The sequence below is a fragment of the Zeus faber genome (assembly GCF_960531495.2).
Source record: "Zeus faber genome assembly, chromosome: 3".
NCBI classification, from domain to species: domain Eukaryota; kingdom Metazoa; phylum Chordata; class Actinopteri; order Zeiformes; family Zeidae; genus Zeus; species Zeus faber.
This window is the reverse complement of record NC_137190.1, coordinates 20811443-20835223: the sequence shown is the minus strand read 5'-3', so window position 1 is coordinate 20835223 and position 23781 is coordinate 20811443. Positions and strand designations below refer to the sequence as shown.

Here is a 23781-nt window from a genome sequence, read left to right as displayed (position 1 = left end):
AAATATTAGATAAATTTATTTAAAATTGAAAGGAATCACATGTAGTAGAGTTGAGAACACTTTCATTGGTACCCCAAAAGTCTTTGTTTCCCCCATCCCATGTGCACATTGCCAAACATATCAAGGAACACATTTTTACACTTAAAGAGTGAGACAATCTGGTCATACCAATGTGTTCTATTTGGTAAGACGACTCATGTTCAGGTCCTTCATGGCAGACTGCTTTACTGAGGATAGACCAATAAATAGAAGTGAAGCTAAACAAAACAGTAGACACTGAGTATGTCTACAGTTCTTTCGATAGAGGACAAACAGCACAGCTACTTTTACTAGGACAGTACAGATGCATGATTGCCTCAACTTCTGCTAGTGATTTAATGAACTTATTTCAAAATGTTATATTCAAGTTAACACATGAAACAGGGGTTGTGATTTAAGTAACGCATTTTTTTTTCTTCATGGTACGGATAAACAGTTGACAATAAACTTAGAAAAGATTTCTTATAAAACATGCATTTCAACTCAAGCCAGTACAAATGTTTACATTTTACACTCATTCATATAATTTATTGAGGAGTTTCGATTTGAATTTGGAAACCTGATGCAGAAAAAAACATTGGTTATGTGCTAATAATGAATGGCGCATGGATTAGTCCACTCTGGTCCACACTAGGGTTCAAATAAAGATGGATCTCCTTTCTACAAACCCATTTGACAGAATAGTCAACATGACTGGATCCCATCAACCACTTGTTATAACTTAATGTACCACAATAATTGATATATTATAAAGGGACCATATGGTTGAAAAGGGTTATTTGGGTTTCAAACGTTCTGTTGCCTTATTATTTTCAATATTCCCATTAATTCACCAATGACTTGGCACTCTCAAAAGTCGGGCAGCAGGCAGAGATCGATCTTTGTCGGGTGGACTATCTGTTTTGGAAGGTGATAAATGAACTGGATATGCACAATATGACATATCACCAACATATCATTGGATATGATATGGATATGACATATCATCACTGTGGTCACCTGTGATACACACATCAGATCATACTTACTAAGTTTCAAATCACAAATGAGAATGTTTGTAGAAAGCGGGAGAGGAAGGAGCAATAGATCCAGCGGCCTGTCAAAGAGCTTTCAGCTCCGTTCTCTGAGAGAGCGCTTTAACTGAGAACCACATGGCGGTCAAACACAGATTTCCTCTGCTCCTGGACCTGCCTCCTCCAGCGCTGCTGGGCGTGCTCCACTTTGTTCAGCATGTTTGGTCGAGAGTGTGAGCGGGACAGGACGTTGTGAGCGTTCGCAAAAGGCTGCTGGTCCTAAAAGTAAAGAATGGGACAAAAAATACGTCATTAACGGATTATTTTGTAAGACTACAGAAAAGGCATGAAGCCAGATGAAAAATAATATTGTCGTGTGAAACAAAAAATATTTGGGTTCAGAGACTAATCTCAGAATTCTTAGAAATTCTGGAATTAATCTCAGAACTAAACATATTTCACACAGCAATATTTATTTTCATGTGGCCCTAATCTTCTTCTGAATAAGACTGAGGTATATCACAATGCACCATGGAATGTAAATCTGTTGTTGTTGTTACAAAATTTGTTACTAAATTTCCCATTCCAAGCCAAGGGATTCCCTGTCTCGAAGCTCATTAATCAGCATTTGGGTTGTCTGTTTTATTTTGGCTCCCTCCCTTATCTCTGCTTTGGTCCTTAATATAAATCAGGTACAAACTGATGTGCAGTGAAATGTTGCCACTTTTTTTTTTTTTATGTCAGGAGTTAAATTGTGAAATGAAAGTTGTGCAAAACAGTGAGTAAAGGTTTTATAGAAGATCTGAATATAGGCGTCCGTTACTATCATTTGTACGGTTGTGGGAAAAAGAATAGCCCATACCCCGACATCATCATCATTTTGGATAAGCTGGGAGTGGCCAAAGAGACGTCTCTTCAGTATGGGCTCCAGCAGAGTCAGGTAGACCATGTAGAGGAGCAGCAGGCCCAGGATGGACAGGTACATTATGATGGTAAACTGAACAGAAGCATGTTTGCATATGAGTTAAAAAACACTGTTGAATATGTTTGGGTCATTTAAATATGAATAATTAAATCCATAGCACAGCCTCATCCCCATCACACACGTCATATCCCAGGGCTTACTTTGATTGTTCCTGAGCTCCTCTCTTCATATTTGCACTCACACCGTAGACAATACGCCTCCACATCTTTACCATCTACCGGCATAGGTACCACCACATGCAGACAGTTGCTGCACAACAGGACATACACAAATACATGTTCTTAGTTTTTGCTGCTCATACAAAAAAATATATATCAGTTGCGTTGCTGGGCAAGAACAACTTACCAGTCTTTAAGAGACACGTTTTGATTGTAAATTTTCCCTGCAATGTCTCTGTACGGTGGGCAGATGCATTTACACCGGATGTCTTCGGAATTCTACAGTGGAGATGAATTATGTAAACCAAGGGGCGGCTGAATAAACCACACAGAAAGCCATGGTGCAATTATGCATGATGCAACGGATGTGATCCTCATTAATTTTTAATGAAACGTAAGACTACCTTTTCGAAAAATCACCTCCGTCTTATTCAACAGTCAAATGTCTAGTAGGTTAGTATAACGGTAAGAATTATGTATTTAGTACAGAAAGGTACGTATTATATTAGGTGGAAACAGGGTAGGTTATAAACTCCATTTGGTCAGATAGCAAGGTCAGAACTGGAATAAAATCTACCTTTTACTCCTGCTAAGTGAAAGGATTTCTCTCGACACTTAGGAGTTTAAAAAAAAATCAGAAGACGCAGAAGAAGTTGACTAGTTTCGACGGGAAAAAGTAAGACGAACAGAATCACTCAAAGTCGAATCGAGACGCCACAAATTAAACCTCAAGACAATTTCACGAACAATGAAGCACCACATTTGTTAAACAGAATCGACTGTATTCAAAGTGTTTTTAAGGACCTGCAGACACCCCGACTACATTCCTCACGAACCAACACCATCACTGGCTAGCTAGCGCTAGCTCAGCCGGCTAGCTGTCAGCTCACCTTCTCGCCCGCCGCTGTCAGCAGCAGAAAACAAACCAGCCATAAAACTTCCAACGTGAGAACATATTTCATTTTCCCAATTGTGTCGCACACTCCACCCCAAAAAAAAAAAGGCAAAGTATTTCTCGGGAGCCTCGTCTCAAGCCCGTCCGTGCGCAGGGGAAGCTGCTCGCTCAACAACACAAGCTTCACTTCCGCCCAGCTGACCGAATATTTCCGGAGTCGTTTCACAACAAAGGTCGTCGTGTTCTCCGACTTGGGTTATTTCTTGGTGAACGCGGTTCCGCGGTAAAAGCTGCGTATAAAATGGACGCTTGCGTGTCGGCCGAGTCGCTCCTCGAATGTAAAGTGAGCGATGAAGCAAATCTTTCGTTTGAATCGGACTTTAAGAAACGGGCGCTGTTATAAAGTGCTTCGCAGACAGACAAAAAGACGAAACAAAACCGGGGTGGGCATAACAACGAAGGCGATAAGTTAAAAAAAAAACAAGTCGACACATTGAAAGGGGGAGGACATAGAAATCTAACCTGGAAAAGTAGTGAAGTGGTTACCAGTAAGATTATTTATTAAAAAATAAAATGCTGTTTCCGATGTTGTCGGCGGGGTCCGCCTTTCCCGGCCAGAACCCACCGACCGGTGAGTTCTGGGACTTGTAGTGTAATCCACCCCCCACAGACGACATTGTGGATTTTTCCCACTGTACAACGATCCAGGACAGGGAACAACAAAACATTTGACACTTAATTCCAAATGGAAGAGCAACGCAAAACACCGTATACACAATTTGAACAGACCAAACAAACGGACAAACCACGCGAAGCCGTTCACTGTTTTATTTACAACACGTTAGATGAACAGTACAAACAATATAATATACACGTATCGTCTAAGACAAGCGAATAAAGCGATTCTATTTTACAAAGGTTTAAATTGCATATTGAATCATTCATGCCCGCGTCCCCCTCCCGTCGCGCTGTGTACCTGACCCCCCTTCGCTCCAACTCCTGTGACCTCTAGCGATGGAAACGCCACGGCTTTGTCTTTGGTTACTGGCCCATCGTAGAATTTCAACACAGCGGCCTTTTGGTAGAGCCACGCATGCACGACAGCCACCCTGAAGTTGTGAGGGGAGGGGGACAATGTTCATTTGGGAAGAGCGAAACACCCGGGACATTAACTGGAAGCAGCTCCTTTGCTTGGACAGCGGAGCCGGACGTCAACACTACGTACACGTGTCAGGGACCAAGCTGCTACAACACGTCGAGATTTCACCTAAAACTTTTTACATCATACACAAAACCTTTTTGTTGTTGTTGTTGTTGTTGTTGTTGTTGTTTTTTGAAAAAAATAATTGCTTTTTTTTTATTTTTGACGACACCACATACCCTGCAGTGCTACATCGTTCAGAAGAAAAACCCACGTTTGCGTCATTTATTTTTAGACGTTAACTCGATCAACAGTTCAATTCAACTCTATTTCCAAACACACGGTGGCCTATGTTATAACTAAGTAGACATGCAATGTTGCTGGCGTTCAGTTGAAATCTCATTTAAACTACCATCCACGAGTGTGTTATTATCATGCTACTTACTGGCAACACTTTCTTTTCTGTGCTTTGGATAATTATTCCGCAATAGTCGAACGCATGCATACTACTGATATAAAAATAAAAACTTTCCAAATCTCTTTAATTTTTAAGACAAACGCTAACAACGCCATAAATGGCCATTCAGAAATGTAATCCTCAGAGAGGCGGTCAGGTCGAAAGGTGTGTTTTTTTTTTACATAAAACCGCTAAAAACAAAACAAAACAGAAGTAACAAGGCTTGTGTCCCAGGCTGCCACTGTGTCTGTGATATGACTGTAAGATCCCAAAAGGTTATCAGTCATTAAAGGACCATACCTGTGTCAAACTGAGTTACAGCCCTTTGACTAGTCAGCAAACACATTTTACCTCACCTGACCCTTTTCCCGATGATAGATCGCATTTTTTGATTTTTGATTTTTTTTTCTTTCTTTTTTTAAATTGTCCCTATTTTCAGGTTTTGGAAAATTTTAACGGTATGGCGAGAAACCTCCTAAAATGATCCCTCAGTCCCGCTGACAACTACGGTAGCATATCTTTTTGTCAAAGGTACTTAATTCTCTTTGAAAGTACTTTATAACAGAATTAACTCGCTTCATTGTAACCAAGCAATGGAAGTAGTTAAAATAGAGACAATACTAAAATCTAAAAATGTGATCTAACATCAGGTCAAGGGTAATATAAATGTGTGCCGACCAACCAATTTGACACCAGTGCGGTGCTTTAATTTGCTCGACTTGTTTACTTTCTCCTTCGGACACATTTTAATGTAGCCCACTCTAATACAAGTCCACGCAAAAGCCCTTTTTTGGATTTATTTGACTCGGCCAGGTGATGACTGATCCTGTGGCCGGTAACTAATAAAAAAAAAAAAAGAAATACTCCCTCACGCACCCACAAAGTCATGATGGAAATCACCTCAATCTAAGGGCGAAGGAATCTCAAGACCTTGGAGCGGAGAAATCGGATAAATGACTTTGGGAACATTTCTCTTGACTCTTGGGCTGTGTAGTTGAAGAAGTTCTGTGGATGGGCGAGGACGTCGAACAGTGCCTTCATCAGCTTCTTGTCCTGTAGAGGAAGCAAAGACAACTCCCGTCTGTCATGACAAATCCCGGTGAATTGTGGCCCACGGTTCACCATGTTGCCAAAAGAGGGAGCTATATGCACACAGATATTCAGGCAGAAAGGGCACTCTGGACAATATCTCGTGGTTGGTAACAACAAAGGTTATTCGATTGCAACTTAATTATTTTATAATCGGTGACCCTTGTTATATGTTACAGTAGACAACCTCCAGCAAATATAATAAGGTAATGTTCCATGTTCCACAATGTACCTTGAGAATTTCCTGGTGATTCTCTGAAGCATATAATCTTCCATCCCTGACGATGTCTTCGATTAGTTCCTGGTAGTCCTCTGAAGCAAACAAAAAAAAAAAAAAAAAAATCACAGAATCAACACATTAATGGGACTTTTAGTCAACAGAGAAATAACCGAGAGAGACACCACATTTCGGCATATTCTTACCATCATAAGTAACGTATGGGACCTGGAAGCCCTTCCCGCTGTTCCCCTCGTTGGACTTGAACTGGATCCACAGTCTCTTGGAGCGGGACGTGAAAGCGATCGGTCGCTCGTACGTCTGGCAGGTCTCATACGTGGTCACGGAGTTGGAGAGAGCTGGGAAATCGGGATAGGCACGCATGGGCTCTTTCGGTATTTCATTGTGTTTTTGTATTAAAGTTGTTCAAAGAAAGGATCAGTGGGCCGGACCAAAGCGGAATACATGCGGATCAGGCCTACGAAGCTAATTCTGCTCCTCAAGCCCTGGGCTGAAAGCGTCTTCTGGGAAGGACTTACAGCTTTTCCTCATGACCAGGTAGTCTCCGCACTCGTCCTCAATAGGGAGGAAGATCTCAGGCACCACGATGAGAATCCTGCGCTTGGGCGGCGGGTTGATGGTCCACGTGCACTCGACGTTGGCCGGGTAGTTCCCCGGGTAGTTGGGTGACTCGATGTAGCCGGTAAAATCTCCCAGCTCCCCGCCACACCTTCGGTCTGTCAAGTAACAGCACCGTGTTAAATAGCTCATGGGTTGTTTTTTTTTTTGGGTGCAGCAGCGTTGAGAATCTAGAGCAAGGATCCCAGGGTGCTTCTCGAGAGTCTATTGTGTTTAAATATGTTTGAGTTATACTTACTTTTGCACTGCATGATATTGGTCGAGCCATCAAAGTCGGTGGTGGTGTTTCCGGGACAGGCGGTGCAGTGGTTTTGACCGAACTCCACCTGATATGTCCCCGTGGGACAGCGGATGCAGCGGTGTGTACTGGTGTCGTAGTAATGTCCAGGAGAACACTGCACTGTAGCAGCCAAAACACAGTGATCAAGGGGTATCGATTACGACACCGTTTCCAAAAGGTTATATGTCGGCTGTAATGTCCATGCGGCGCCTGCAGGGGGCGGCAGACTTCCCTCTTGTTCACTTAGCAGAATTAAAAAAAAGAAATTGTTGTACAACCCAAAAGGGAAATGTCACCTTTGGTCTCACACTCCTGGAAGGACACGGCTCCGCTGTGCTTGGAGACCAGGTTCCCTCCGCAGGGGAAGCAGGAGGTTCGTCCGACCTCCGGCTGGTACGTTCCCAGTGGGCAGGGCGCGCACGGGACGAAGCCGTCATGGGAGTACTGGCCGGGGGGGCACTGACCTGGAAAGCACCGGAAAAACACACGGGATCTGGTCAGAACACAAAAACACGTAGTCAAATCGAGATAAGAAGGTATTTTGTGCGGTTTTAAGAAATAGAGAATGTGTGTTGTTGGGTGATGCTTTAATTTTAAATTTCATTCAGCTACCATTACGTGGATGTGAAAAAACGTAAGAATTATGGTTTCATTAAGCCAGCAGCACGCTCTGATAATTACACATTGAACAATATTTCATATTTTACAATTGCAACCTCCCCGTTCAGAAAGCCCAATCAAACTGTTGTGTTAAACTGCTGCAGGGTGGTGAATTTATGCATGAATTACGATTATTTTAGAGACGTTATATATAGCCAATAACATCCCAGTACCGGGCCAGTATCTTCCGTGAAAAAATGTATTTATAGAGGTTAATAAACACAATTAAAATGTCACCGTTAATTTATTGGGGTCTTAAAAGGTTTTGCATATTGCAGGAGAAAGTGCACTCCCTCATGATGAGAGCATTAAGAAAACACTGTCTTTTATCTTCTGCTAAAAAACATGTTTCGCGGATTTACAAAGAGACTTTCCCCAAGCGGGCCGTGTCTGCTGATAGCTTGTCTTGTTTAGTCTGTCGCTGAGAGAAGCCAGAGATGGGATCTGGGCCGCGGCCACGGAGCCTCGGCGATAACAGCGGAGGAAGAGAGCAAAACACGGCGGCGGCGGAACTTTTCTTTTATTCCGCGCCGGGAAGGGGCCGAGCTGCCTTTTCAATTCAAATCCGTCTGAACGTTCTGAGCCCGTGCTCCTTTGACTTTACACAAAGCAGAACATCTGCCGCTAAGATGGTTATCCAGGCACCCACGCTTCCTGTGTGACTGATAGATTCATAACAAGACGGGATTCGGGAAAAAGCTTATTTAGGGATTATTTTAGGAAAACCGAAAAAAAACCAAAACATTCTTTGAACTTCTTTGATGAAAGTTAAGAATAAAATGTTGATCTGTCGGTGAGTAGTGGAGACTGGACACTTTACATTGTACTGTAGGTGGTCAAATGATCTTTTACAGGTTTAGTTCAGCATAGAGGAGGAACTTTATAATCATTTTTCCTGTGTATTGACTCGAAAGGTAACAATATGAATCATTAGTGCATTGTTTTGTTTGTTAAAACCAAAATACTGCCACAAGTTCATAATTGTTCACGTGTACAAAAGGTTTGTAGACTTTTGCCAGGAGAGTGGCCCGTCGTTTTTAATCCTTTTAATCTGGCTGCGGTACAAAATGTAATATTTAAGGGTTTTCCATGGTGAACCTGCACCAGAAGAAGAGAGAAAATGCTTTACACAATGCTTTTTACGCTCAGATTGAACGTTTTCATTTCAACATAAAGTTTTCATAAGATTTCGACACAATTTCTGATTCCTTTCGGCTGAATATTTATGAGAAATAATAGACATCTTGTAACAGTATGGCTGTTGATGATCTGCATCACATCACTCACAGATAATATTGAACATTTGCTGTAAAAATCCCAATCCCACATTTCCACCTCCGTATTAGGTGTCCTGTAGCATTCTTCAACGATCAGCGCCTTCTTATACAAAATACGCCGTGAAATGGGATTTCATTTACATTGGATCCTTGTGAAGTGAAATGAGAAATTGGATCAGGCCTCTCACCGCCGCACTCGGAGATATTCCTGGCCCCCACCACCCTGGAGCCGCCTCTTCCTTCGGGCCCGGGACAGGCCTCGCAGAACATCTGCCCCTCCTCGTCTTGATACGTCCCAGCTGGACACAGGACACATCTGCCCTGGTCCCCGTCGTAGTGCGTCCCCACGGAGCAGCCGACTGCCACAGGACAGAGAGCGACACACCGACACTAAGGAGGTTATACAGAGCGAACGCCGGTAGCTTCCAAACCCCAAAGCTCTTTGTTTTGTTTTGCTTTGTTGAGCATATAATGAGGAGGACAAATAACACAAATATGAGTGAAAAAATGGGTATTCCATAGGTTATGCATGGGTATGTTGTTAATACATAAATGCATCTGTTGTTGGACATCAATAATATTTCTGGGGTATTTCTCTGAATTGACACAGTAGAGGCTCATTATCAAAGATGCCCAACTAATCAAAAAGCCAGACTTTGATAAACAAACACAAAAAGGCACTCTGTTTGTGTATGAGATCCATCGCCACTCATCACTTTACTATTCTGCCATTTCACTTTGTGGTGTGTAATTGTGGTTATTCTAAATTAAAGTGCTTCAAAGTGGCTCACATCATTGAAAGGGGTTGACAACCACGACGCAGATCAAGGGAACGCCCTCTGAAACGTACACAACACCATAATGCGCGATACGGATCGGCATTCGTTCCCTCGCTCCTTTCCTCCCCGCGACACAGCCCCGGCGATGCAAACGGAGACGTGCAGAGAGCCGCGCGGGGTCCCGGGCTTAAGACGTTACAGAAGCTTTACAAATCAACCTGATGCAGCTATGCAGAAAATCCAGACAAGTAAAGTGGTAAGAGCGCCGGGTTTCTCCAGCGCTGCCTTTGTGCGCCACATCAAACGGGCCTAATACTTCATAAAGCGCCGTGGTGTGTTGGGGAAGAGCTCTTAATACTATCATCAGCACCCTCATCTCTGCCGGGAGCAGACACAGAGGCCAAATCAAAGAGAGCTTTTTCCTCTTATCTCACAAAAGTTCATAAAGCGGATTAAAGGGACGAGCAGCGTTTTTTTTTTTTTTCTTTTCTTTGGTTTCTACCACCGACAGCGACGCCTGTAATTAATTTTCGGAACAATTATGTCTGTCTGGTCGCGTTGAGAATGTGCGGGCTCAGAGGCTGCGGCTGATCGCACATCAGAATAAATTGTCCGCGTCCTCGGGGGCTTTAGTCCAAAATGTGCCTGGTAGTAGCCTTTTGAGAAATGCCTCTCGGTGGAAAAAACACTATTTATAAAAGGGCTGGAAACACAAAAGCTGTAACACAGATCCATTATACGTGGCTCAGCAAATTGTTAGATTTTCCTCCAAGGAAAGAGAATGTAATTCTCCTAAGAGCAGTTCATTTTTTGCAACCCATTGTTTATTCTGAAAGACCACGAAGAGCCACCACCACATTGTCTTCTAACAGCTTTTATTTGACGGAGGGAAGGAGAGAGAGAGAAAGAGAGAGAGAGAGAGAGCGAGAGAGAGAGAGAGAGAGAGAGAGGGAGAGAGAGAGAGAGAGAGAGAGACCTTGAAGCCTTTCAAATGCAAAGAGTGGCTTCTATAGAGTCCTCGAATTGATGGCCCCAAAGAGGTTTAAAAGACCTTTCACCTCTATTCAAGTTCCCAGTCTTTGCCTACTCGATGACATAGGAAAACACTACGGTATCACAGTGGTAAGGAGCTGAACCCAATAAAAGGGGTCAGGTTTCTGAATCCCCCCATTCTGCTCGGCCCGATCGCTTCTTGCGTCCATCAAGCGGAGGCCCAAACAGCTGATGCTAATTGATTCCCATGGTGTGGCTGAAGTCAATTCTCTTTAACAGTTTAGTGGCTGGAGGTCATGCAGAGTGGCTCAGCCTGGGCTTTTTTTTGGGGAGGGGGTGTGGCAGTGGCGGCAGTGGCAAGGGGGTGGCGGGGGGCGGGGGTGGGGGGGCACTGCACTCAAACTGCCAGCTTGAATCAACAGCACTTCCTAAACGTATCTGACACTAAAAACAAACACAAAATCGCTTCCGCCGCGACGACGACGCTGGCGCGCCGCGGGTGAAGGCGGGCGACGTTCGCCCGCTTCTCTCCCCGAAGTCTCCGATCCCAAAAAAGTAGCGCCGCGGGTGCCGGGACCTGACACAAAAAGTTTGAATTTGAGCCACATGAATGAGAAGGAGATGAATGAAGGGAAAACGTTAAATGAAAAGGATGGTTTTATTATTGTTATTTAAAAAAAAAAAATTGTATAGAACAAATTGAGCCGTTGGTTAATACTCAGACGGTTCGTCTTTGAAGGATGTGATTTTGTTTTACGGAGGACGTGAGTCAAAATGAGCGTAAGCAGAGAGACGGAGGCCTCTCTGCTTTTCCAGCGTAACAGAGGGGATGTTGTTTTGGTGATCGCTGCAGTCCAATCTCCTCCTGAGCAGTGAGAACAAGCCCCCATAGGGTTTACAATGGAGTGGGCAAACTGAAAGGAACTAAACTGCACCGCGAGCTTAGCCAGAGCGGGAGGCGGGGGAGCGAGGGGGCGTGGGGGTGTGGCGGGCGTGGGGGTGTGGGGGGGGGGGCGTAGGGGGTGTGGGGGGCGTAGGGGGTGTGGCGGGCGTGGGGGGCGTAAGGGGTGGGGGAGGTGGGGTATAGCTCCTTTTAAGAACCGGGGCTTTAGAATGCCTTTCAGCCCCCATTCTAAATTACATGTCTGCACCCCTGCCATGCTAGATAGACTGCTTAATGTTGACCTGAAAGTGCGGGAATAGTAGAAAGCTGGGCCACAAACACCAAAATACCCAATAAAAAGCACTCGGTTTACATTCAGTTCACTGCAGAGATTAACTTTCAGGCAATTATGTGGGGATTCTCAAAAAAATAAAATATATATATATATATATATATATATATATATATATATATATACATCCAAATTAATGCTTCTACACTATAGGTATAAGCTGACACTGATCCCGCGTGTATTTAAGTTCAGCGACTTTGAATTTCTAAAAAGTATCCATTTTACTTTCATTGTGGGATAGTATTTTGGAATGAGAAACCACAGCTGTCCAATTGATTATTTATCTCAATGTTGTCTTGCAAAACTTTTTCTTGTAAAGCTTGGCTCATTCCGCACCACTAACGTCGAACTGAGACTATTGCCGAGGCACATATTTGGGCAAAAAATATTTTTTTTATTCCTATCGGTGTATACTTGATGATGAAACGTAAATGACGTGAAGTAACGTGGAAATAAATTCACTTGTGTAAAGAGATTTTATCGACATCTGATTATTAATCTAGTTCAGAATTTGGGATGTTTATTGGTATTCAATGCTGATGTGGCTGGATAAAGGGGATCTTCACCGTAACCCAGCCTTCACTGTGCATAACGAGAGTTTCTCACTGATCCCCCAATTACAATGGAAGTTGAACAGGGGCAAACTTCAAACTCCTTAACCACAGATAATGCCTCAGCACCTATCCATCACCGCTCCGAATACATTTAAGAGGCAACAACGTGGAAAAGGGTGATGAAATGTAGTAGTAAATGTGAGTATTTTCTGCTCAGGCTGTATTTTCTTTGGACATTCGCTTATTGTAGAATATATGCACAGGGAGCCGAACAGAACGATAAACCCAGTGCAGCTACGTGGAACCAGAATGTTGATATATCTGTTAGCGATAGCACTGTGGACAACCTGCACATCAATCCAGGACTCTCCTGGATGCTTTCCACCATTCCGAAAATACACCGGAGATGGAGAGTCTCACATCTGCCTTGAGATGGTTGGGTGTTCAACCTAGATCACACCGACACATATTCCATAACGGTGAATGAATAAACACGGGTCTAACGGTTTTGGCATCTCAAACGACTCAGCGACTCTACTTTCTCATTGTCTCACCAAATACAAAAGAGCGAGCGGGCAGGAGAGCTTCAGAGCGCGGCCAAAAAACCGGGGGCACACGCTCACGTCAGCCAGAGAAAACACACACGAGCCTTTATTCCGCTCCTACTGACAGTGATCCATTAGAACTAATAAACGTTTTTCATTATTAGGGCGCCGTAAATAAAAAACACAAGTGGTGGGCGGCAGTAAAGTGGAACCCGCGAGGGCTGCCATCATCCCTCACAATACGCTGTTATCCAGGAGGAGAGATGCTGGAAGATCTCTCCGCTCGGAGCCCCAACAACAGCCCCTCTGTTTTCCCCGACGAGCGGCTCATTACGGAACGTCTGCGAACCAAATACGGCAGTCATCTGGCAAACACCTGCTCCAAATCCAATCATTAAACCAACTTGTCTAAATATATCTCACCGGCATGGACTATTTCAATTACTTTAAGAGTATAGGAGCCAGTCAGGAGCCGTTGTTGCCTGGGGTTATGTTAAGAGCTCCCGAAGAGAGGGGAGAAGCATCCAAGTGTAAAGAGTGTGAAGGGACGTTCCCCGTGGGTTTGGGGGGGCAGAAATAAAGGAGGCAAAAAAATAAGAAGACAAAAAAGGACTCCCCACTCACCACACCTCCTGCCCACCAGCACGTGCCCGGTCGCGCAGTGCTCCTGCAGGTCCACGGGCTGCACCAGGCTTTTGGCGAGCTCGTAGTCGGAGCCGGCGAAGTGGAGGTGGAACTGCTCCCGGTTGATGGACTTTCTCAGCGTGCGGATGGTCTTCCTCAGCCGCTTCTCCGACCGCCGGCGCACGCAGCCCAGGTCGCAGCTCTCTGCTGAGGGAGCAGAGAGCTTTTTGTCTTTGGGGAGCGCGGCCCTGCATCTGCATCTGCATCTACCGTCTACATCTACATCTACATCTACATCTACATCACCGGCGTTCCCTACGTCATCCTTACCTTCCCATGGACACCGAGCAAACACCAGAATACCCACATAGCCACCGCTCATGAAGGGAACAACAGAACACCCCCCCCCCTTCCACCACCACCATCACCACCACCATCACCACAGCCAAGTCAAAACAGGAGATACTTCAACTGGTAGGTTTGTTGAGTGAGTTAGTGAGGGGGGAAAGCATTGGAAATGAGGAGGAAAAAGAAGAAGAAGAGAAGGACCCACAGAGGTTAAAGGTCACATGCAGGCAGGCAGGCAGGCAGGGAGGCAGGCAGGCAGGCAGGCAGCGCAGAGAGACCAACCTGTTACCTCCTCTAGGTTCACATCCAACTCAAATTCGGCCGTGATGGAGGAGCCCTCCTCCTCTCCTCCTCCTCCTCCTCCTCCTCCCGCTTTCCTGCCGTGGCGGTTGCGCGTCCGCCGCCCGGACGAGGAGCAGTGCAGGCTCACGTAGTTGAACTGGATGTTTTCAGTGAAGAGGGACCTGCTGTCTGTGTACACGGGAGGCGGCCATACCCCCACCCCCGTCCGCAACGCGCGCACACACACACACACACACAAACACACACACACACACACACACACACACACACACACACACACACACACACACACACACACACACACACACACACACACACACACACACACACACACACACACACACACAAAGACATTATGACAAAAACAAACAGGGACTGATATTGGAGAGGAAAATATTGATGGAATATTCTAAGAATCACTCACTTGTATAACTAGATGTGGATGAATATCATCTAAAATAAATCTTAAATGAATACAATTTTTTTGCATTTCAATGAAAATAACTGCACTGTATATATTTAACTCATTTATTATTATTATTATTGTTATTATTATTATTATTATTATTATTATTATTATTATTATTATTATTATTATTATTATTATTATTATTATTATGAATAATAATAATAATGACAATTTATACATTTTACTTATTAATTAATTGTATTACTTATTAACTTATTTTACTTTATTTGTTGAGCTGTTTATTACTTATTACTTATGTTTTTATTTTTGAATGTATATACTGTGTATATCCTCACTAGCTTTTAAAACGTCTGAATTTCACCTATGGGGGATCAATTAAGTACTATCTTATCTTTTCTTATCTTATCTTATCTTTTCTTATCTGTAGGTTGGATATGAAAAGAGAAAGATCTGATTACTAATAATTAGAGATGAGGAAAAAAATAACAATATAGAGTCATTCCGCCATTTGCTCCCATTTCCTATACCATCAATACGTTGACTGGTCAGTGCAACAAAAAAAAAGGAGGATGTGAAAGCGCTGGGAAAACGCCATAAAAAAAATTCCAATTGTATCCTTTCACTGGATGAGTGGGATGTTAAAAGACCGTGCTGACCGACCCCCCGGAGAAACAAAATAATCCCCCGATCGGAAGTGGGTTTGATTGATAGCTGGGCCGGAGCCTCCTGAAAGGCCCGGCTATGGCTAATTACATCTGGCCCTGTCACGCCAGACAACGTGCAGCGCTGAGGCATTTGCAACCGCACCAGTTTGTTTCCCATACGGTCAGACCCCTGGCTGACTTTCAAAGAGGGCCTTCAGCACCGCTCGCACCCAGGGTTCTGACACGCCCCAAATTGCTTTATGACTGGCAGCGCGAACAAGCCGCATAGGCCGTGCCGTGTTGGATGTTCTTTGTTTTGGGCCGCAGAATCCTCTGTACCTGAGTGCGCGGCCGTCAGACCCTCCTTCAGCCTCTCCTGACTCCGTTTCAAGTTGCACTTTCCGGTGCCCGACCGGAAAGTAGCGGTGGTCTTGATGCGCGGGACGCTCGACTGCTCTGGACCTGGAAAACCAGAGGAACAAAAAGTAAAATAAATAGATAGATAGATAGATAGATAGATAGATAGACAGATAGACAGATAGATAGATAGATAGATAGATAGATAGATAGATAGATAGATAGATAGATAGATAGATAGATAAATGAAAACACTTCCCATTTAAAAGTCTGCGTCAAAGTTGAAAAAGAAAAACATGTAAGGGCAGGAGTCTCAAACTCAAATGACCCAGGGGCCACTGGCCAGCAACAACATAAGGTGTGTCGGTGTGTCGAGGTGTGTCGATTTTTTCATCGTGGTTTTGAAATTGATATCTGGGCCGGATTGAACAATTATGTCAGAAACACGCAGCGGGTCACATTGAATTGACCCAGGGGCCGGATGTGGTCCCCGGGGCCCTAGTTGTCCGAGGCCAACGTCCTTCCGAGCGGGATGTAAACCTGTGATCTTGTTTACTTGCCCAAGCAGTTGGAGCCGCTGTTGTTCCTTTGTGCTCCAGCCGAGCAGGGCAGAGGCATTCCGCAGGTCACGGTGTAGGAATCCTCCGTCCCTGAAAGCACACACACACACACAAGCACGCACACACACACACACACACACACACACACACACACACACACACACACACACAGACCATGACACAAAAGCCTCCAAGGTCACTCCGAGCAAACATAGCGGCGTGTAGGAACACACGGAGGGACGCACCGCTGCTGATGTGGACCTGGGACTGGCATGTGAGGAAGCAGTGGTCGCCTCCTTCCTGTTTGCTGCAGTTGAGCGTGGGTTTGGACGCGGGCTCGGAAGGCGCGGCGCCCTCGGCCTCTGGACGTGGGGGGAAAACCAACAACAAACTCCGGGGTAAAAAAAAGAAACACCTCTCAGGTCGTGACGGGACGGGTCGACGGCGCAGAGCGACACAGCACACGACAGGGAGCGAACATCCGGACGGCGGCGGGCGCAGAAGCCGCTTTTTATTATTATTATTATTATTATTATTATTATTATTATTATTATTATTATTTCTTTTTCGTTTCAAGCCAAAGAACACTTAGCGGCAGAGGATTGAAGAGAGAAGAGACGACGGAACTCAAAGTATCTCCTGTTTTTTATTTTTTTATTTATTTTTTCATGGAAAATGTGGGATAATAGACAGGCGCAGGGGGCGAGGGCTTACCAATACAGTCCTTCTTGTTCCAGTGCAGCTTATAACCGGGGTGACAGTGGCATTCGTAGCCGCCCACGGCGTTCTCGCAGCGGTGCTCGCAGCCGCCATTGTTCACGCTGCACTCGTTCACGTCTGAGAGAAAGAAGGAGGGGGGGGGGGGCGGGAAGGCGTTTGTAATCCAGTTCCTGCGACGTGACCCGGCGATACGGAGGAAAAGGCAAATATTGACACGCGCATGTTGTGACCTCACGCATAGAATATGTACACATCTATCAATCGAGGCATCGCGCGCCCCCCACCAACCCCCCTGCTCACCTCCACAATGGGCCAGTCCGTACAGGGTGAAGCCTTTGTTGCACACGCACTCGAAACTACCGGGGGAGTTGACGCACGTGTGATCACACGTCCTCTCGAAGAAACACTCGTCTATATCTGAAATCAAAAGCAGGCGGAGAACACGCTGGATGTGCTTTTCAAACCTTCCCCATACCGAGGGGTTTCCCGGCCTAAAGCGCAGGCTGCCGTTTAATACCGAGTCCTCCCACGTCATAAATTTTAATAAGGGGCATATGCTGCATTAACTACCATGAAAATATAAAATGTTTTTCTCCCCCTCTGCTGTAGTAAAAAACTAAATTAAATGCTTTGTAAAAGGAGTAACTTGGATTGGTTAAAAAAACAACAAAAAAAAACAGAAATGCAACGTTTAGCTTTAGAGGCGCACTGCGAAAGTATCCGTAAAAAGGTGTGAGCCGTGAACAAAATGTCCCATTGTACTTTATCTTCCAAATTTCCGCTCTGCGCCGCTGTTCCCGGCGCGGACGTTGGGAGAGGCCGCGGTACCTTGGCAGGAGCGCTCGTCGGTCAGCAGCTTGAAGCCTTTCCTGCAGTTGCACTCGAAGCTCCCGATGGTGTTCCTGCAGGAGTGATCGCAGCCGCCGTTGTGCAGCTCGCACTCGTCGATATCTGCGGGGCGTGACAGGACGGCGACGGTACTTTTAGGAGAGAGCCACGAGAGAGAGAGAGAGAGACAGAGAGAGAGAGACAGAGAGAGAGAGAGAGAGAGGGGGAGAGATAGACGGCTCATCCCCGCAGAGGCCGGCGGGCCTGACCTTTGCACGTCTTCCCGTCCGGCTGCAGCGTGAAGCCGACGGGGCAGCTGCAGCGCACGCCCGTGGATGTGTCCTTACAGGTGCAGTCACACCCGCCATTGTTCACGGCGCAGGTCTCTGGAACGACAGAGCACACCACCCACCCCACCCTTCAGTTTGGAGTCATTTCATTTCTGAAAGCGAAGTTTCCAGAGTCTGGACTGCCAAACAGGGAAAACGATGGGGAAATATATATATATATATATATATATATATATATATATATATATATATATATATATATATATATACTGCATGTGGCGCCGACACAATTATTGAAATTCCTTCATTTCACAGATAGAGTTCCAATCATTTTCATTTTAAATCTGCTTTGATTTCCATTTTGGTGCGAATAATCCATTAACACTCGATTATTGGCGAACTGAATAGATAGAACAATCCGTTCAGATACACACATCAAAACAAGAGACGAATAAATGAGTAATAAAAATAGGGGGGGAACAACAAATAAATAAATAAACAAACACATTTGGCAATACGCAATAAGGTTAAAAAAATCGAAACATTTGGCAAAAAATAATAAACCTAAACAAATTACAATGGACATAACCCCCTGTATCAACACTTCACATTCTGGCAAAAAAAACAGGAAATTGTGCAAGTTTGCATAAATATGTCAACGATTTGACTCTTCCAAGCCACATCTTTTTAAACTAACCGAGACCTTGTGATCGTATAACCCAGCAGCACAAAAAGCCCGGCGCCGAGCCCATGCCGGGTTTTTCTTTGGCAGTTTTAGGACCGATACGGCATAACGAACCAAGACCCAACGAGGTCGGCCGCGCTGGAAATGCAGGTACGGCGGAGGAGGCCGGCGACGCGCTCTTCCCAAGCAGAAAAGAAAGGGTGTGAAATGTATCGTGCTGTCACAAATGCATATCCTTGTGGTAGGGAAGCGGAGGGCGAGAACGCGCCGGGCAGCGGTCCCTTCACAGTTTGCTCACAGGGGTGAGGAATGCGTCGCTTTATTAAGCATCAGTCCGCACCCCGCCCGAGGATTGTAGGCCGCGGCTCCGGCGGCTCCGGCGGCTCCGGCGGCTCCGCCCGGCCGCTTTAACGCCGGGCGACACCCGTCAGCGCGCGGAGGCACGCTTTAAACGGGCGGCGTGCGAGGGTCGCGACGCCGGCGTCGAGCGGGATAGTTACCCATGAGCAGCCTCCGCTTCACGCGCTTGTCGACCTCGGTGAAGGACGTGGCGTTGTGCTCCAGCGGCTCGGTGGTGGCTTCATCTCGCTCTGGGCATCAAAAGGAGACGATTCGTGATTAGGAGAGTGACACAAATGCACAAGGTGAATTCAGAAAGCGCTTGTTTGCGCACAAATGTGAGAAATGTGACTCACGGAAAGTATTTTATTTTAAATAAATACAAGTATATATTTTTAAAATTTGTAACTTATTTGTTGATTTTGAGGTTGATTTTAACTGTTTGTTGTTCATTTTAGGTTTATTGTATATCGCCAAATGTTTCAAATTTTTGGTTAATTTTGGATTATATTCATTTATTTTAGTGTCACTTTGTTTATTGTATATACTGTAGGTTTAATAGGGTTTTTTAAATTATTATTACTTGATTATTATTGCCTATCTATCTAATTACATTTTCATATAAATAAATAAATATTTATTTTGATGTCAGCCTAATTGGTTTTTTTTTGTTGTTTTTTTTAAACCTTTATTTAGCCGGCGAGGGTCTCATCGAGACAGGGAGTCTCATTTACGGGGGAGTCCTGTTTTTATTCGACCTCATAAAATACGGTGATGTCAACACCAAAGCATCCCGAGCAGAGGCCTCCCTGGACCCGAGGTGTGCCGCCTGCGTGAGATCTCCCTGTGTGGCAGATAAACACAAGGGACCCGGCGGCGAAATCAATCAGGGGGAAATGATCTGATTGTCCCGGACCTCACGCGCGCTGGGGCCGGAGAGAGAGAGAAGCCGCTTGCCCGCGCTATCTGATGCACGATGCTTATCGCGCAATTACAGTACGCGGGGGAAGAAAAGGAGACGCGCGGCGGCGTACGGAGGAGCCGGCGCAGACAACGTTGTTTAGAAAGGGAATTCACTTTGGTGCCGTGTTTTTTTTTCCGGTCCGGCCGCGGGATCAACTCGTCGCTACGCAAACTTGCAAAACTTACAAACAGGCTTGCGCGTCTGAGGATATTGTATCCACGGATAACGTTCAGATGACTCTTTCGTGATTATGAAACGAAAATAAGAATTGTATAATAAACGAACATATACAAACTACTTTATGAGTGCAACCACGAGCCGATTCCGGTCAACGCTTATTAAGTAGGACGCGCTGAAATAGTGTCCAAACCCTACAAACGTCCACAAAGAAGTGGGGGTTCACGTGGAATTTTGCTGGATTCCCCTCCTTGGATTAATGAAGTGTTTTCTTAAATACCGACAATTCGGCGGCGACAATAATAACAACCTGAAGTTGCGGGCGGGGCAGCGCTCACCTACACAGGACCTCTTATCGTGGTGCAGGGTGTACCTGAGGTGACACCGGCATATCGGGCCTTGCTCTGTGTCCTCGCAGGTGTGTTGGCAACCCCCGTTGCCGTGGTTACAAGTGACTGCAGGACGACATAGCACAATAGCGTCAGTCGCGTCTTTATCGGCGCCGACGCGAAGCCCCTCAAGGCTCCGCGCAGAGGAAAAAAAACAAACCCTCGGGCGGGATCATCCGCTGGACGCGCGGGCGAGCGCCGAGCGGCGTGCGCACGTACTGATGCAGCTCCTCTGGTTTCGGCCCAACTCGAACCCGGGGCGGCACTCGCAGGCGACTCCCCCCTTGGGCGTCTCTTTGCAGATGTGAGCACAGCCGTGCTCCTTATTCATACAGTTGAGGCCCTCTGGGGTGGAAAAAGGTACACAATGAAACTCCCTACAGTGGCTGGCTGAATGACTGCACATAAAAGCGCCCGTAGCGGGAGATTAGTTCAACTTTTCCCCGAGGAGCCGAGGCATTCCTAATGCCGCGCCGCGCTCGCCGGCTCCCCCTCGCATTTCCACCGTAGGGAGCGGCTGGTTTTGGTGGGAAAAACAACGGGTTTTTGAAAACAAAAACCACTTTGGATTTTCTTTAGCGCAATGTGACACTGCTGTGTTTAGAGCTCAATCGCTGCCTTTCGGGACTATTAAGCGGGGATGCTTGGTAGGAAAGGAGAACGATGAGGGAGTGACAAATGTTGAAAAACGTGAGGAGGGGGAAAAAAAAACCCCCAAAAAACTGTTGTCGATTTGATGCCATTGAGGATGAGCTCGTGGGATTTAACAGCTCGCTGAAAACAAAGGACGTCAAAGGAAGCAAGGGAAAAGACGCCTTCGCAGGGAAAATATGAAGAGCGGAAAAGAAACCGACGCTTTTGCGGTCATCCGCTCAAACAGAGGCCGTTCTTTTGGATACATGCGGACATTTGAAAAACTTTGCGGCACAACGGGAGCGCACACACCGGCGCGACATTCATTGGAAGGGCAAGTAAAAACAGTCTCCCCTGCGGCGGCTGTCGTATTCCAAGCGCACAAGGGCCTCATCTAAACACGGTAGCACCGGGGGGGCCGCCACTCACCCACGGAGCGGTGGATGCACGTGTGCTGGTTGTCGCTGAGGAAGAATCCCTCTTTGCAGCGGCACTCGTAGCTGCCCATTGTGTTGACGCATGTGTGCTGGCAGCCTCCGTTGTTGAACTCACACTCGTCCACATCTAGGAGGGGATGCGGGGCGGAGGCGTCCCGTGTGAGATTGTTAAGACGGTCGCAGAGAAATACAAATGGAATAATAACGCTCGACTGATTGTAAACATCGCATATGGTTATGGGGGACCCTGTAGGTGGCCCTTCACCGCTCACACACATCATGCAACATCATTGTGTTGTTGTTGTGTGTGTGTGTGTGTGTGTGCGTGCGTGCATGCATGCGTGTGTGTGTGTGTGTGTATGTGCTTGCGTGCATGCCCGTGTGTGTGTGTGTGTGTGTGTGTGTGTGTGTGTGTGTGTGTGTCAAAGGCTCACGTAAGAAAGGCAATTACAGATCAGAAACATCCCCATTCAAACGCATCAATGAATCAAGTGCCGCCAAAAGCAGGCACGCTCGTCTACAACGTCACTATGATTATTTACAGTGAGTGCCGTAGACCTGAGCCGCGGTGAGAGGCACTCAGGGCGGCGCAAGCCTACGCCCCGATCAGGGGAGTGAGGAACGCGATCTTGAGTGTTTGGATTTTGTTTCTTGACTCCGCAGTCCGGTCGCCGCGTTCTTACCCAAGCAGTTGTGTCCGTCGTGCGCCAGGTTGAATCCATCGTGACAAGTGCAGCGGTAATTGCCCGGTATGTTGTTGCACTCGTGCACGCAGCCGCCGTTGTACTCCACGTCACACTCCTCGATGTCTGAGGAAGGGGGACACGTGGAGTCACGGCGCCGGCCTGCCTCGCCCGACCGTCGGGTTAAAGTGGCAATCCGTCCCCTCCACTAACACTCCCGGAATTCGTCGCCTTTTTTCCGCCCCCGACATCGGCGGCGTCGGCGCAACGCCTCCGAAGTTCCTCTCTTTCTTTGCGGGCTCGGCCGCGGCGACAGTTTCACCCGCCGCCGAACCCGGCTCCGCCAAATCCGACGCCGCCACCTTTGACGCCCCGGCGCGCCGCCCACCCTTGTGTCGGCGCCGAAGGAAGAGGCGTGACCCCCCCCCCCCCCGCCGCCGACAAAAGGGGCGGCCCGCGGAGGGGCCCGTGCGGAACACCAGCGCGCTCGACAAAGTACCAAACGTGGGTTTTTGTTTTGGGTTGTTTTGGGTTGTTTTGGGTCCCCCCCCCCCCCCCTTGCGGATTACCACTTTAAGAGACGCCCCACCTAATAAACGACGGTGATTAATAATGATAGGGCGGTAGGCCGCTCTGTAATCAACGGGGGCCCCCCCTCACTTCAAGGCGCTCTCCTCGACGTGGTAATAACAGGGCGGCTGCTTTACCTGCGCACTGCTTCCCATCTCCTCTGAAGCCGGCCTTGCACGTGCACTTGTAGGAGCCTGCGCTGTTCGTGCAAAGTGCGTCGACGTGACAGGCGTCGCTCTCGTCCGCGCACGGATCCGCTGCGAACGCACGCACGCACGCACACACAGACACGCACACGCACACACAGAAACGCGCGTTGGAACACACTTCCCACACACACACACACTTCTGCACCCGCGTCGGGATCACAGGGCGCGGGGGTTAAAGTTTCCGTTAAACGGGTAATAACCGCGACGGGAGCGGGAGGTGAGGTCGGGGAGTCGCTGCCGTGGTTTGATTGTGTTGCAATGACACTAGAAGTTGGGAAAGCTGACGCTGCAATGTTGTCACTGATATAAATACACACATGACTGTAACGTGGGCTCCTTCCAGCGACGCAGACGCAGAACCGCGTGTTTTCTGCCTATTTACAGGAATAAACACGCACACACACACACACATACATACAGACACTATCTCTCTCTCTCTCTCTCTCTCTCTCTCTCTCCCCCTCTCTCTCCCCCTCTCTCCCGCTTACCGTGTCCGCGCACGGTGCCGATCAGGAGCAGCAGCAGCAGCAAACAGGAGCCGCCGACGGTGCGATCCGCTGCCATGGTGAAGGGGGATCCACGCTCTGCTCAGTGGGACGTGTTCGCACTGGAGCCGCGACCGAGCGTCCGCCTCA

At 46.7% G+C, this 23781-nt stretch overlaps 2 protein-coding genes across 3 annotated transcripts; both read right to left on the bottom strand.

Moving 5' to 3' along the window:
* On the bottom strand, nucleotides 1-4227 carry tmem9b (TMEM9 domain family, member B). Of its 2 annotated transcripts, none has more exons than XM_079997641.1 (5): nucleotides 4067-4227; nucleotides 2383-2474; nucleotides 2178-2286; nucleotides 1915-2049; nucleotides 1-1331 (listed from the first exon to the last, which is right to left on the bottom strand). In XM_079997641.1, exons 3-5 carry the CDS (start codon nucleotides 2259-2261, stop codon nucleotides 1176-1178), a joined length of 375 nt encoding a protein of 124 aa, XP_079853767.1. In that variant the 5' UTR covers nucleotides 2262-2286; nucleotides 2383-2474; nucleotides 4067-4227; the 3' UTR covers nucleotides 1-1175. The 2 variants fall into 2 exon arrangements, with proteins under 2 accessions (XP_079853767.1, XP_079853766.1); XM_079997640.1 differs by lacking the exon at nucleotides 4067-4227 and adding an exon at nucleotides 3086-3312.
* On the bottom strand, nucleotides 3904-23710 carry scube2 (signal peptide, CUB domain, EGF-like 2; the record flags this gene model as incomplete). The annotated part of the gene is made up of 23 exons (XM_079997275.1): nucleotides 3904-5741; nucleotides 6010-6089; nucleotides 6201-6353; nucleotides 6534-6731; nucleotides 6872-7033; nucleotides 7210-7377; nucleotides 9039-9209; nucleotides 13581-13784; nucleotides 14211-14399; nucleotides 15645-15767; nucleotides 16223-16312; nucleotides 16468-16584; nucleotides 16937-17059; nucleotides 17243-17359; nucleotides 17771-17893; nucleotides 18040-18156; nucleotides 19246-19335; nucleotides 20564-20680; nucleotides 20834-20959; nucleotides 21677-21811; nucleotides 22368-22493; nucleotides 23075-23194; nucleotides 23635-23710. The coding sequence occupies 23 exons, from the start codon at nucleotides 23708-23710 to the stop codon at nucleotides 5595-5597; spliced, it is 3072 nt and encodes a 1023-aa protein (XP_079853401.1). The 3' UTR covers nucleotides 3904-5594.
* Between the last annotated feature and the right edge of the window lie 71 nt (nucleotides 23711-23781).